General features: G+C 38.3%; 2 protein-coding genes across 2 annotated transcripts; both read right to left on the bottom strand.

Annotated features, from left to right (window-relative positions):
- Positions 1-629: 629 nt before the first annotated feature.
- LOC109377811 (taste receptor type 2 member 42-like) lies at positions 630-1,538 on the bottom strand. Its single transcript, XM_019634274.1, has one exon. The coding sequence runs from the start codon at positions 1,536-1,538 to the stop codon at positions 630-632; it is 909 nt and encodes a 302-aa protein (XP_019489819.1).
- A 7,273-nt stretch (positions 1,539-8,811) lies between these two features.
- On the bottom strand, positions 8,812-9,725 carry LOC109377813 (taste receptor type 2 member 46-like). The gene is given in 3 exon segments (XM_019634277.1): positions 8,812-9,148; positions 9,150-9,482; positions 9,484-9,725. Coding segments are annotated over 3 exon segments (912 nt in total).
- Between the last annotated feature and the right edge of the window lie 4,006 nt (positions 9,726-13,731).

The raw sequence follows: 13,731 nt of genomic DNA, 5'->3' as shown, positions 1-13,731 counted from the left end.
GTTTCAATACAGTTATTTGTTTACTGGCTAAAAACTCCCTCACAGATAGTGCCATGTGAGCTGGTGCATTGTCGTGATCCAAGAGCCATAAATTGTTGGTGAAAAGCTCAGGTCATTTTTGTCTAACTTATTCACACAGTCTTTTCAGCACTTCCAAATAGTAAACTTGGTTAACTGTTTGTCCAATTGATACAAATGTATAATGAATAACCCCTCTGCTATCAACAAAGATTAGCAACATCGCTGCAACAATTTCACGAACTTAATTGTCACAGGTTGTGGAATACAACATAAGGAATATAGTCAATGGAATTGTAACAGATAAATACAATGTCAAAGGGGTAGTAGATGGAGGAGGGGAGGTTATCACTTCGTGAGGGGTGTAAATGACTAACAATTACATTTTTTTGTACACCTGAAAATAATTTAAAAAGTAACAATTTGTATTTAAAATAAATTTTACATTAAATACAACTCATGAATTCCCATTAAAGAAACCAAAAATCTAAAAGGACCCATGAAAGAAATGTTGAAATTGACAATGAGCATACAAAGTTTTCTATTAAGGTATTTCCCACAGAATAAAGTTTTTTCAAATTATGTCTATGAAGCTAAGAGTTTTGTTTCTTTCAGAATTTAAGATACCGCAGTAATCTCGAGGCGATTTGTCTTAGCTTGCTGTTTCCCAAAATTAGAATAAATGAGTGGCCTGAGGGAAAGATAGTTGAAATCACCATGAGAAGCATCATGACCTGATATTTCTGTATCTTAATGAAGAGCCAAACTGCTAGTAGAGTAGAAATAACATAAATGATGAAGAGGAGGAGGAAACTTGTCACCATTTTCATGGCCCGTCTATGAGCCTCTGTGCTAGAGTCCCTCGCTGTCAGGTTGAGCTGTAAGTTCTTGGTGTGTCTCACCAAGGACAGAAATAAAAGAAGCAAAGAGGTCAGCGACAGGAGAAAGGGGATAACATAGGTCAAGCTAAGAAGAAGAAGAGTTTTAAAATAGAAAATTTTCTTTAGATCTAAATGCAAAGTCATGTTCCTTTCAGGCACTCTATAGGCATTCATCCACAACTCACTAACAGTATCCTGTATTGCAAGGTTAACAGGCAACAAGAAGAAAGACCCCAGGAAAAACACAAGAAGCACTCTGTTCACTCTCGACTTCAGCCAGATGAAAAAGAAGTGGGAGAAATTTGCTATCTTAAGGAAGTAGAAAATGCTTAGGCAGGTGGCAAACCAGGTAGTTAAGTGATTAGTTAGTGTCCAAAGAAGGGTAACCACTTTTTCTAGTTTCCCAGCAGCATACAGGTGTGGAAATAGCCCCATTACAAATGAATCCAGTAGTATTACCCATAGTTGAGTGATTCTTGCCATAGCCAAGCCAGTGAGGATGAAATCAGCTGAGGAGACCTTCCCATTCCTGACCCATGCGATGCAGTTTACCAGTCCAATGAACCCATTTCCCAGAATTCCCAAGATGAGTTCTCCTGTTAACACAACCAGAAAGGAGACCTGCATTCCAAATGACATGTTTATAAAAATAGTTCTAACGTTGTATCTCACTGACAGCTTTGTCGTTAAACAGTTGCAGACGGACGTCCATTTATGATGTTTTCTGTAAATGTTTTCCTCATAATTACGGAAAACACAAACAAAATTCTGCTATGTGATCTAGTTTCAGAGAGCTTCACAAAAGAATAGTTCATTTTACTTACATTGTAATTCCAGTGCTAAACCGAACAGCTCTGTTAAGAGACACAAAGCTTCATGAATACCTGTTGTATTACATACGGTCAGCTACTACATAATTTCCAGAGTAAACACAAATGATATCCACTTATCCTGGCACCAGCTGCAAATTTCCATTTGTGCCACTGACAAAAAGGATGAAGTCAAGTGTGTAAACATGCAAATACGAGGGAGATCATTTTCCACTAATTTGTACTTTCATCTCCCTGAGCCATACATTTAAATGCAAATATTTTAAATTTTGAATAGAAATGGCTAGGAAAAAATCTTTACATCATTCAGTCATTATTTGTTACTCATCCATAAGTTCCTTTTACCTATCAAGTATTTTTGTTGGTAAAATTTTATTTATAGAAGTAATTTATTGCAATTATTTCTAGTTCGAAGAGCACAGCCGAGTCCTAGAACAAATTACTAAAAATGATGAGTATATGCTATTGTGGAAACTACATCAGAAGTTATAAGTGAAGTATACTGGGAATACACATGAGGAAGCTACAAATGCTGCAATGCAGAATCAATTATGGTTTTATACCGACAGGAATATTTAGCAGAAACTTGAGTTATGTAGTACTTGTGATGAAATAGAGAAACCAATTGATGTAAGGTCATGTCAAATTAACAAAGTGACATGAACAAGCTATGGCACACTTCTAACAGAGAAACTTCTTTTGTTTTACAATAACTTATTGGCTATTCCAATTAAAATGTTACTAAGCGCCCTCCAACATTCACTTCCTAAATTAAATGTTTTTGTCTTCTTTGGGGGCAATTAGAGTGACTATATTTTCAGCCTCCCTTACAGGTGGTTGTGGCAATGTGATTGAATCTGAACAATGTCTTGTGAGTGAAAATTATGTGCACCATTTACAAGTCCTTCTCCCCAAAAATTTCCCTGCGTATACTCTTTATTTTTTCTTTTCCTCTTTTTTCTTTTTTCTTTTTATTATTTTTATCTTAAAGTTTTAATGTACAATTAGAAGGTTTATGATACAAATTCCCCCTCTACTTTTCCATTGGTTTTCTTTATAGTACACTTACATTTTTAAAAATATTTTTATCAAAATATAGCTAACATACAATATTAGTTCCAGGTATACACCATAGTTAGTCAACATTTATATACCTACAGAAGTGATCACCACAATAAGTCCAGCAACCATCTGACACCATACCATGCTATCACAATATTACTAACTATATTTCCTATGCTGTATATTACATCCTCATGACTTATTTGTTTTATACCTGAAAATCTGGACCTATAATTCCCTTCACCTTTTCCCCCATTTTTTAATTTTTCAATTATAGTTGACATTAAATATTATTTTACATTAATTTCATGTGTACAATATAGTGGTTAGACATTTGTGTAATTTAAGAAATGATCCCCCTCACTAGTCTAGTCCTCTCCTGGCACTATGCATAGTTATTACCATAGTATTGACTATATTCCCTGTGCTTTACTTTACATCCCCATGACTGTTTTGTAACTACCAATTTGTACTTCTTAATCCCTTCACCTTTTTCACCCTGCCCCCAATCCCCTCCCATCTAACATCCCAACAAATCTAGAACCCACATTACACCATGCATAGTTATTGGGTTGTTGGCAAAGTCATGACGTATTTTTTCTATGTTTTTCGTCGCAAAAATGCGTCATGACTTTTCCGACAACCCAATATTACAATATTATTGACTATATCCCTTATGCTATACCCTACATCCCCATGACTACTGTGTAACAACAAATTTGTACTTCTTAATCCCTTTCCCTTTTTCACTCACTCCCAACCCCTCTCCCATCTGGCAACCATCAATATGTTCTCTGTATCTCTGAGTTTGTTTCTGTTTTGTTTATTTTGTTCTTTAGATTCCATATATAAGAAAAATCACATCACATGTCTTTCTCTGTCTTACACACCACTCAGCACAGTACCTCCAGGTCCATCCATGCCACCAAAGATGGCAAGAACCCATTCCCTTTCATAGCCAAGCAATATTCCATTGTATATATGTACTATCTCCTCTTTATCCATTCTTCTATCGACAGACACCCAGGCTGCCTCCACATCTTGGCCATTGTAAACAATGATTCAATGAACATATGGATGCACATGTCACCTCAAATTTGCATTTGGTTTTCTTCAGATAAATACCCTAAAGTGGATTACTAGGTCCTTCTCTTTGTCTCTTGTTAATAGCCTTTGTTTTAAAGTCTATTTTGTCTAGTGTAAGTATTGCTACCATAGCTTTTTTGTTTGCTTTTTTCATTTCCATTTTCATGAAATACCTTTTCCATCCTTTTACTTTCCATCTGTGTTTTTGTTTCAATCTGAAGTGAGTCTCTCATAGGCAGCATATGTAAGCATTTTGTTTTCTTATCCGTTCAGTCCTCCTATGTCTTTTCAGTGAAGCATTCAATCCATTTACATTGAAAGTAATTATTGACAGATATGTAGTTATTGCCATTTTATGATTCATAGTTTTTATCTTTTTTTTTTCTATCTTAAAGAAGTCCCTCTAACATTTCCCATAATGCTGATTTGGTGGTGATGAACTCCTTTAGCTTTTTCTTATCTGAGAAGCTTTTTATCTGTCCTTCAATTCTAAATAAAGGCTTTGCTGAGTAGAGTAATCTTAATTGTAGGCTCTTGCTTTTCAACACATTGAATATTTTGTGCCAATCCCTTCTGGCCTGCAAAGTTTGTGTTGAGGAGTCAGCTGACAGCCTAATAGGAGCTCACTTATAAGTTACTAGCTGCCTTTCTCTGGCTACTTTTCAGATTTTCTCTTGGTCTTTAACCTTTGTCATTCTAATTATGTGTCTTGATGTGGGCCTCTTTGGGTTCATCTTGTTTGAGAATCTCCATGCTTCCTGGACTTGTATGTCTATTTCCTTCACCAAGTTAGGAAATTTTTCAGTCATTATTTCTTCAAATAGATTCTCAATCCCTTGTTTTTTCTCCTTTCCTTCTGGTACCACTATGATGCAAATGTTGTTATGCTTGATGTTGTCCTGGAGTCTCTTAAACTATCCTCATTTTTTGGATTTTTTTTTTTTTTGCTGTTCTGATTGGGTGTCTTCTGCTACCTTGTCTTCCAAATCATTGATTTGATCCTCTGCTTCATCTAGTTTGCTGGTGATTCCTTCTAGTGCATTCTTCATTTCAGTTATTGTATTTTTTCACTCCTGACTGGTTCTTTTTTATGATCTCTAAGTCCTTTTTTATGCTTGCTCTCTATTGAACTTCTTACTAAGTTTCTTGAGCATCCTTATAATCATTGTTTTGAACTCTGGTAGATTTTTTGTCTCCATTTTGTTTAGTTTTTTTTCTAGAATTTTCCCATTCTTTCATTTAGAATGCTTTTCTTTGTTTCCTCATTTCAGCTGCCTCTCTGTTTGTTACTATCTGTTAGGTAGATCTGCTATGTCTCCCAGTCTTGGCTGGGTGGCTTTATGTCTTTCCCACTGTGGCTGGTGGGGCCCTGGCAGTCTCCCTGGTCACCTGCTCAGGGTGCTCCAGGAGTGTCCGTTGTGTGGGTTGTGTGTGCCCTCCTTTTATAGTTGAGCCTTGATTATTACTATTGGTACATCAGTGGGTGGACTTAACCCTCAGGCTGACTGGCTGTGGGGTTTGGACACTTCCACAACTTACCAGCTGCTATGTGGGGGCTTACTTCACTGAGTGGAATTCACCCCAGAGGACTCTCATGCCTGTTGAGACTGTTCTTTGTGTGTACTACTTGTGGGGCTAATTGGGTTGTCCTCTGTTACGGTCTGATGGCAACCTCCAAGTATGTTCTGGGTCCTCTTGGGAGGGGGCTTCAGTGCAGGCCCATGTCACCCACTGCCTGTGACTGGCTGGTGAGTACCTGGTAAGAACTATGAAGTGATCCATCGTTGGTCACTACCTGTGCTATACCTGGAAGCGTGTGATAGAGGCCACACTGCGAACCAAGGACGGCTGACACCTGTACCCTGTCTGGGGTCACTCCACAAAAAGCCAGGACACTCCAGAGCCTGCTGCCACCTGCCGACTCCCATAAGGTTCAGCCACTGATAAAACCTCCAACAGTCTGCAAGTCAGGTGAGGCAGGGTGTCAGTGAGTCAGCAGAGTGGAGCAACAAAGTTCACCAGGCGAATCAGATTCAAATTTGGCCTGGGGGCGGGCTCAACATAGGAAAGATGGTACCTGCCTGTAGGCTGCATAAGAGAAGAGCCTCACACAGGGAAAATGGGGACTGTCTCTCCAGTCCTCGCCCTATACTTACACAACTCAGTCTCTCCCCATATATCTCTAATTCCCCCAGTCACCATCCCTCTGCCAGGGTGAGTGCCCTCATGGGCCTTTTCAGAGGATGTCTGGACTTCCCGTGGCCTTCCATCCCACCTGGCGAGTCAGAATCCCCACTGTTTTTCACAGCCAGATGTTGTGGGGGCTCATCTTCCCAGCACCAGTACTCCAGGGCTGGGAGGCTGGTGTGGGGTTGGGGTCCCTTGCTCCTCCGTGGGAAACCTCTGTAGCCGAGATATCCCTCCCAATTTTCATCCACCACACAGAGGTTTGGGGCCGACCTGTTTCACATCTCTGCCCCTCCTACCAGTCTCCATTTGGTTTCTTCTTTATATCCTTAGTTATAAAACTTCTGTTCAGCTAGACTTGAGATGAATCTCCAGGTTGATTCTTCTATAATTTAGCTGTAATTTTAATGTGTTCATGGATGAAAGCCGGCAGTTTATCTCCTCCTCCACCTTGGATCTCCTCCCCACACGTACTCTTCAGTAAGGCTTTCTTCCCTGCTTCCCAAGCCCCTGCTGTCTGAAATGGAGATGACTCCAAGGCAATCTTGAAAGCCACATATTCAAGATGGCATACTTGTGTTCAGCCTGATTTCCTGGAGAACTGCACAGAGAAGGCACCTCAGATACATCAGTACTGGTAAAAAAGAAGAAAAAGCAATACTAAATTTAGATTATGTATGAGTCATTTTATGTTTTGGAGCCTATTTGTGACAGCAGTCCATTTATCCAGTCAAAGGCAGTAACTAAAACTGAGTATGTGTACATTTGCTTAGAGGCATTTGAATGGTGAAGAAACAGAACCAGAAAATCTATGCCACCTGCAGGTTTTATGATGGGTTTTGTTTTCATTTGTTTTCCAGAGCTGATGTAGTTTATTCATCCATTTATTTAGTCATTAGAGTATCATTTTGACCAACTATTCTATGGGCTGTTTTTTATGTCTTGAGGAGTCAGCAGGAAACAGGATAGACATGATCTGTGCATTACACTGCTTATATTCTACTGGGGTAGCACATGATTAAAAAGAAATGAATTAATCAGATGTGGGAAAGATTTATCTTAAGGTTTAGATAGTTAAATTTTCATAATTCTAAAAATTAGTATAGACGTGTAAATTCAGTTGTTTAACAAGGTTATACTTTTTTTTATAATAGAACTTGCTACCAAATTTATGTCAACACACTATTTCATCATTTTTCACAGGATTATAAAACAAATCTTAAAGACATTTCTTATAATTATTACATAGACATCATAGATACCATATTCATATATGCAGGAAGCTCATTCCTTGATTTATGTACCATAATTTTTTACTATTCTTATATTGACTGCATATTTACTATTCTTACATTGAAGATAGAGGAGATTAAGTCTTATCTGAGGTTCAAAAGAAATTTTTAGGAAGATGAAGATGACCAGCAATTTAGAGGCCCCATGGTGGTTAAGGAAACTATATAATTTGACATCAGTTTTTTACTTCAAAAATGGTCTTGATTAAAAAATTTTAATAAATGACTTTCCTACCTGCATATGGAAACATAGCAACATTAAAAATGTCATTGTCGGGCCGGCCGAGTGGCGCGATGGTTAAGAACTGGCTTGGGACACCAGAGGGCCCCAGATCGGATCCCACATATGAGGGCCAGTGACACTGCCCTCTACAGCTAAGATGCTGAACAACAGCTCAACCTGGCGCTGGGCTGCTGTGAGTCACCGGTGATGGCGTAGGCTGCAGCCCCTGTGGCAGTGGGTTGCCATGGGCTACCGTGTGTGGTCTGCAGCCAGCGTGAACAGCCAGCAGCCGCCGTGAGCAGCCATCCAGAAGCCGGCGACTGATCTGCCTCTCCCGGGAAGAGCACAAGGATGGTGCCAAATTGGGCCAGTGAACCAACGTCCTCCACAACTAGACTGAAGAAAAAAACGACAGCAACTTGTCTGTTCTCCTTCCCCCAATTCCCCAGCACTGTTCCCAACTCCCCAATTCCCCAATAAAAATCTTAAAAAAGTCATTGTCATTTTTTTCTTCATCCCTATTGTAGAACTTGATTTATTTCTAGCTTTCACCTAATTGTATTAAATATAATAATCTTTAGTACAATTTATTGTGATATATATAAAATTTATTCTAAATATATTTGTCACTTATTTTGTGTGCATCTTTTCTTAGCAACAATTCTGATTGCTTTCTATTAAACATGAAGAATTCATGATGGAATGTCTATCCAAACATCCATCTTCAATGTGTGATTTAGAATTGAATATCCTTACCATCCAAATAATTGGAGATTCAAACAATAAAATCTAAACACACTGTGGTACATGTGTGTGGTACTAATTACAATGGAAAATAGCAATGATTTCTAAGATGAGTTATCAGTCCCTAAAAATGCATATAGATAAAAAATTCTTCAATTGCAAGGTAATAATATAGAATATGTATGTGAAATACTCATGGCTTCATAATCCTAAAGAATTTCTTACAATATTTTGTAAATTTAGATTGCTTACCTGAAAAGAATATAACTTTATAATCTTTCTTGTATTTCTCATAAACATAGATAGATAGATAGATAGATAGATAGATAGATAGATAGATAGATAGATATTTTTGTGATAAACTTAGGTAAAAGATTTTCTAGGTAAATCTTACCCAATCATATACACATTAGAAAAAGCAGTAGGAAGTACAAAATATTAGAGACTCCATCAGTTTGTTTTCAGCTAGAAGATACATGATTCCCAACTTATTTCTTTTCTTTCAGCCAGAATTTCAGCTGCCACAGAAGTGACAGGAAGGCCTGTCTTCGTTTCTTGTTTCCCCAAATCAGGATAAATGAGTGGCCTGAAGGATACAGGATTATAAGAACCTGCCAAAGCACGAGACATCGTTTGTTCTGCTGACTCTTAGAACTCCAAACTGAGATGATTACAGCCAGGAAGTAAACAGCAAAAAGCAAGAGAAAGGAGATCACAGTTTGTATGGCTCTTATGTAAACCTTGGTGCCGGCATCTTGGGATCCTTTGCCACTGAGCTGCATCTTCTTGAGGTGTTTCCACAGGGAAAATATTAACAGCACATCACAGCAGGGACATGGTAAAGGATATGACGCTTGCTAGTGTGAGAACAGTCATATTTGAAAGGTGCACGATATCCCTGAATTTGGTCTTCCAAGTGATGTTTCCTTCATATTCATTCCCCTGCATAGTTTCATCTATGTTTACCACTGCAAGATGAAAAACCAAGACGACCAAAGTTCCCAACAGTGTTATGAGAACTACTCTTTTAATCTTCCACTTTAGGTGAAGAAAAAGAAGGCTAGAGAAATTGGCTACCTTGAGCAAATAAAGCACGCTGAGACTAGTAGCAAGCCAGATGCTACAATGGTTGCTTATTGTCCAGACCATAAAAGCAATGTCTTACTTCTAAACTATATAAAGCTGGGTTAAACACAGTTGCATACCAATTTATTACTAATGTCCAGAGCAAACCAATCCTGGAGACCGCCAGAGCACTGAGAATTCCATGAGCTGTGGAGATCTTTTGTCTCTTGACCCAGTCAATGCAGTTCACCAGTGCTATGAAGACATTGGCAAAATTTCCTAGAACAAACTCTATCATTACTAGGATGGTAAAAATGTTTGGCAGGAAAGTCATCATGTCTAAAAAGAAAAAAAAAGGCCTAGACTAATATCGCTGGTTCCAATTTATTTAATATTCTGACCTTAAGTTCTGTGTGCAGCTGATTTCTGAATTTGCAGTAAAGTTCCCTTTTCTTTTCAATTCTGTGACCAATGTGAAGCAGGGAATTATCACAGTATGAGTTCAGTGCTGTCTTTATAAACAACAAAAACAAACAAACAAAAATGAAAAACATTCCCTTATAGCTCAAATTGACTCTTATTCATATAGTGTATGAATCTGCCAAGGGCTGGATAATTTCAAAATTGATGTTGAAGTGAAAGCTGAATTCTCATTTGTTAGCATGCAAATAGAAACGTTGTTTTGCAATTTTTCCTTGTTTAACCTCTCCATAATTTGTGTTCACCAACATTTGCTGTTTGTTAGTAAAATTTTAAAACCCAATACATAGAACATATAGTGATTGTCCAAATTATTGGATGCAGCTTAATCATAACTAGAATGATCATTACTATGAATTTTTTTTTTTGATACCAGAATTACGTAGAAAAAATTCAAACTTTTCCTATCCAAGGTACCTAAAATTTTCTTGGGAACTCCAGGAAGGCCAATACACCCTAAAAGCTAGTTGCTGATAACTAATACTTATGTGTAACTTTATTGTCTGTAAGTTTATAAACATGCACACACACACACACATCACACAAATACACATATATCTCATGAATGGAACTATTGTCCTAAACTTTCCAAAATGTAAAATCAGTGTCAGGAGTTCATACAGGTCTAAATGCTGCTTTTCTCCCATGCAGACTTTTCTACCCATTATTAACACTATCAAACATATCTCTCAGGATAAAGTTTCCCTTTTGAGTCTATTTAACATTTAAATGTTAATTAAAATATTCAGTGATTTTGTAAATATTCTTTGGGCATGTCAAAATAACCCGTATTTTCCATTGCAGGATCCAGACTTCCATATATGAATATTTGGTTTTATTTTTGTTTAATTCATTTTTGACTTAATTTTTTTAAGAATTAGTAGATATTAAAATCAGCTTCTACCCTTGGATTTTAAAGTTTCAATTTTTACAGTATAATTGTTTTTAGGGGAGGATCTTAGAGGTGGACTGCCAGGATGGAAAACCCAGATTCTCTGCTTCATACATCTCTCACCTTGGGCTTTTTTAAAACTACTCTGCCTTATCAATAAAAACTCAGATGATACCCTCTTTGGGTGGTCTTTGAGAGGAGTAAGCATCCTATCTTTGCAGAGTGCTTTCAATTTGCTTGTCTGGTAGACCCAGCAGGCACCAAGGAATATTACCCAATTTCACCCATGTTGTTTGATACTTCAGAGTTAACCTGGAAGAACTTCCATTTAATGAGTACAATGCAGAGGTTGAAAAGGAAAGATTTCTTCCTGCAACAACTAGGATAAAGGGAACAAAATGTCAAAATTATTTTTTAAATGCATGACAGAGCTGTATTAGGAAGGAGGACCAACTGAACTAAGATCTGGAATACAGAAAATCTTTTTGTTTTTTAGAAATTTTATTGGGGAACAGTGTGTTTTTCCAGGACCCATCAGTTCCAAGTTGAGTAGTTGTTTCTTTCTAGTTTTGGAGGGCGCAGCCCTGTGGCCCACGTGGGAATCGAACCAGCAACCTTGGTGTTATGAGCCTATGCTCTAACCACCTGAGCAACCGGCCACCCCTAAAGAGAGTCTTTTCAGGTAAAGAGATGATATACTCAGTGCAATTCCTACACAATCCCAACAGGCTTTATTTGCAGTGAGTGAAAAAACCAGTCTTAAAATGTACACGGAAATGCAAAGTGCCCAGAATAGCTGAAATAATTTTTTTTTAAAGAACAAAGTTGGAGGATTAGTCCCTGATATCAAAATTGACTCCTAGATTGCATTAATCAAGATAGTGTGGTACTTTAAAAAAAATTTTTGTTAAATTTATTCAGGTGACATTGGTTAGTAAAATTATATAGGCTTTGGGGCTGGCCGAGTGGTTCAGTTGGTTAAGAGCTTGCACCAGAGTTTGAGCTCTGAACAACAGCGGTTCGATGACCGGCCCGAGCTGAGCTGCCGCTGAGCTGCGAACAGGTGGCAGGATGGCTCAGCTAAAAAAAAATTTTTTTAAATCATATAGCCTTCAAGTGTACAATTCTATAATCGTTTATATATTGCATTGTGTGTTCACCATCTGAAGTCAGATATCCTTCAATCACCTCATTCCTTTTACCCTCTTCTATCTCCCCTCCTCCCCCCTTACCCTCTGGTAACCACTAAGCTGTTGTCTGTGTCTATGAGTTGTTGTTTGTTTGTTGCTTTCAATTTTATATTCCACATGAGGAAAATCATATGGTTCTCACCTTTTTCTGACTTATTTTGCTTAGCATGATAATCTCAAGATCCATCCTATCGCAAATGGCAGTACAGTAAAACCCTGGAATGTGAGTAACTTGGTTTACGAGTGTTATGCAAGACAAGCAAACATTTCTATTAGGTTGGTGCAAAAGTATTAGCGGTTTTTGCCAATACTCGTAATGGCAAAAACCGCTATTACTTTTGCACCAACCTAATAATACATTTTAACTTGGTAAACGAGCAATGTCTTGCAATATGAGTAGTTTGTTTCTGGAATGAATTATGCTCGCAAACCGAGGTATTACTGTATTTCATCTTTTCTTATGGCTGAGTAATATTCCATTGTCTGTATATATGTACCAGCAATCCCTCTTCTAGCTATCTACCCCAAAAATCTGAAAACATTTATCCATAAAGATATATGTACCCCTAAGTTCATTACAGCATTATTCAAGGTGGCTAAGACAAGGAAACAACCAAAGTGTCCTTTGATAGATGACTGGATAAAGAAGGTGTGGTATAGGGCCAGCTGGGTGGCTCAGTTGGTTGAGCGCAAGCTCTAAGCATCAGGTTCGCCGGTTCGATTCCCACATGGGCCAGTGAGCTGTGCCCGAGGAGAGCTGTTGCTAAGCTGCCAATAGGTGGCAGGATGGCTCAGCTGGTGAGAGCACGTGCTCCTAACAAGGTTGCCGGTTCTACTCCCGCTTGGAATGATGGGCTACACCCACCAGCAACTAAGATTGAACACGGCACCTTGAGCTGAGCTGCTCTGAGCTGCCGATGGGTGGTCGGATGGCTCAGTGGTTAGATCCTACTCTCTTAGTAACAAGGTTTCCAGTTCTACTCCCACATGGGATGGTGGCTACACCCACCCACAACTAAGATTGAACATAGCACCTTGAGCTGAGCACCCACAAGCTGCCAATGGGTGGCCGGATGGAGACTGGACTCAGAGCTGAGCTAGCTGCGTCCACCATAACTAAGACTGAAGGACAACAACTTGGCTGTTCCCCTTCCCCAATAAAATCTTTTTAAAAAGAACTCAAACTTTAAAAAAACAAAAAAAGGTATGGTACATATACACAATGGAATACCACTTTGCCAAAAGAAAAAACGAAATACTGCCATTTGCAACACATAGATGGATCTTGAGATTATCATGCTAAGCAAAGTAAGTCAGACAGAAAAAGTCAAACCATCAGATTTCACTCATATGTGGGATAGAAAACTGAAAGCAACAAATAAGACAAAAACTCATAGGCACAGACAACAGTTTAGTGGTTGTCAGAGGGAGTGGGGAACGTAGAAAAGTATAAAGGGAGTCAAATATATAGTGATAGATATCTGACTTTGGGTGAACACACAATGCAATATATATGATGTATTATACAATTGTACACGTGAAACCTATGTAAGTTTATTAACCAATGTCGCCCAAGTAAATTTAATTTTAAAAAAATACAAAAGAAAAAAGCATATAGCTAAGTGAAATAAGTCAGTCAGAGAAAGACAAATATCATATGATCTCACTTATACGTGGATTCTAAGGAACTGAATGGATAGGAGAAGTGGATGGAGATAGTCTCAGAGACACAGAGGAAGAACTGAGGGTTGCTAGTCGGGAGGGGGTGGGGATGAAGGAGA

The sequence above is a fragment of the Hipposideros armiger genome, unplaced genomic scaffold (genome assembly GCF_001890085.2).
Source record: "Hipposideros armiger isolate ML-2016 unplaced genomic scaffold, ASM189008v1 scaffold_1575, whole genome shotgun sequence".
Lineage (NCBI taxonomy): Eukaryota > Metazoa > Chordata > Mammalia > Chiroptera > Hipposideridae > Hipposideros > Hipposideros armiger.
Note: the sequence above shows the minus strand (reverse complement) of the source record. Positions and strands in the feature narration are given on the sequence as shown.

Excerpts from the sequence above, each read along its gene's own strand:
- LOC109377811 (XM_019634274.1), bottom strand. The coding sequence starts at position 1,538 with ATGTCATTTGGAATGCAGGTCTCCTTTCTGGTTGTGTTAACAGGAGAA.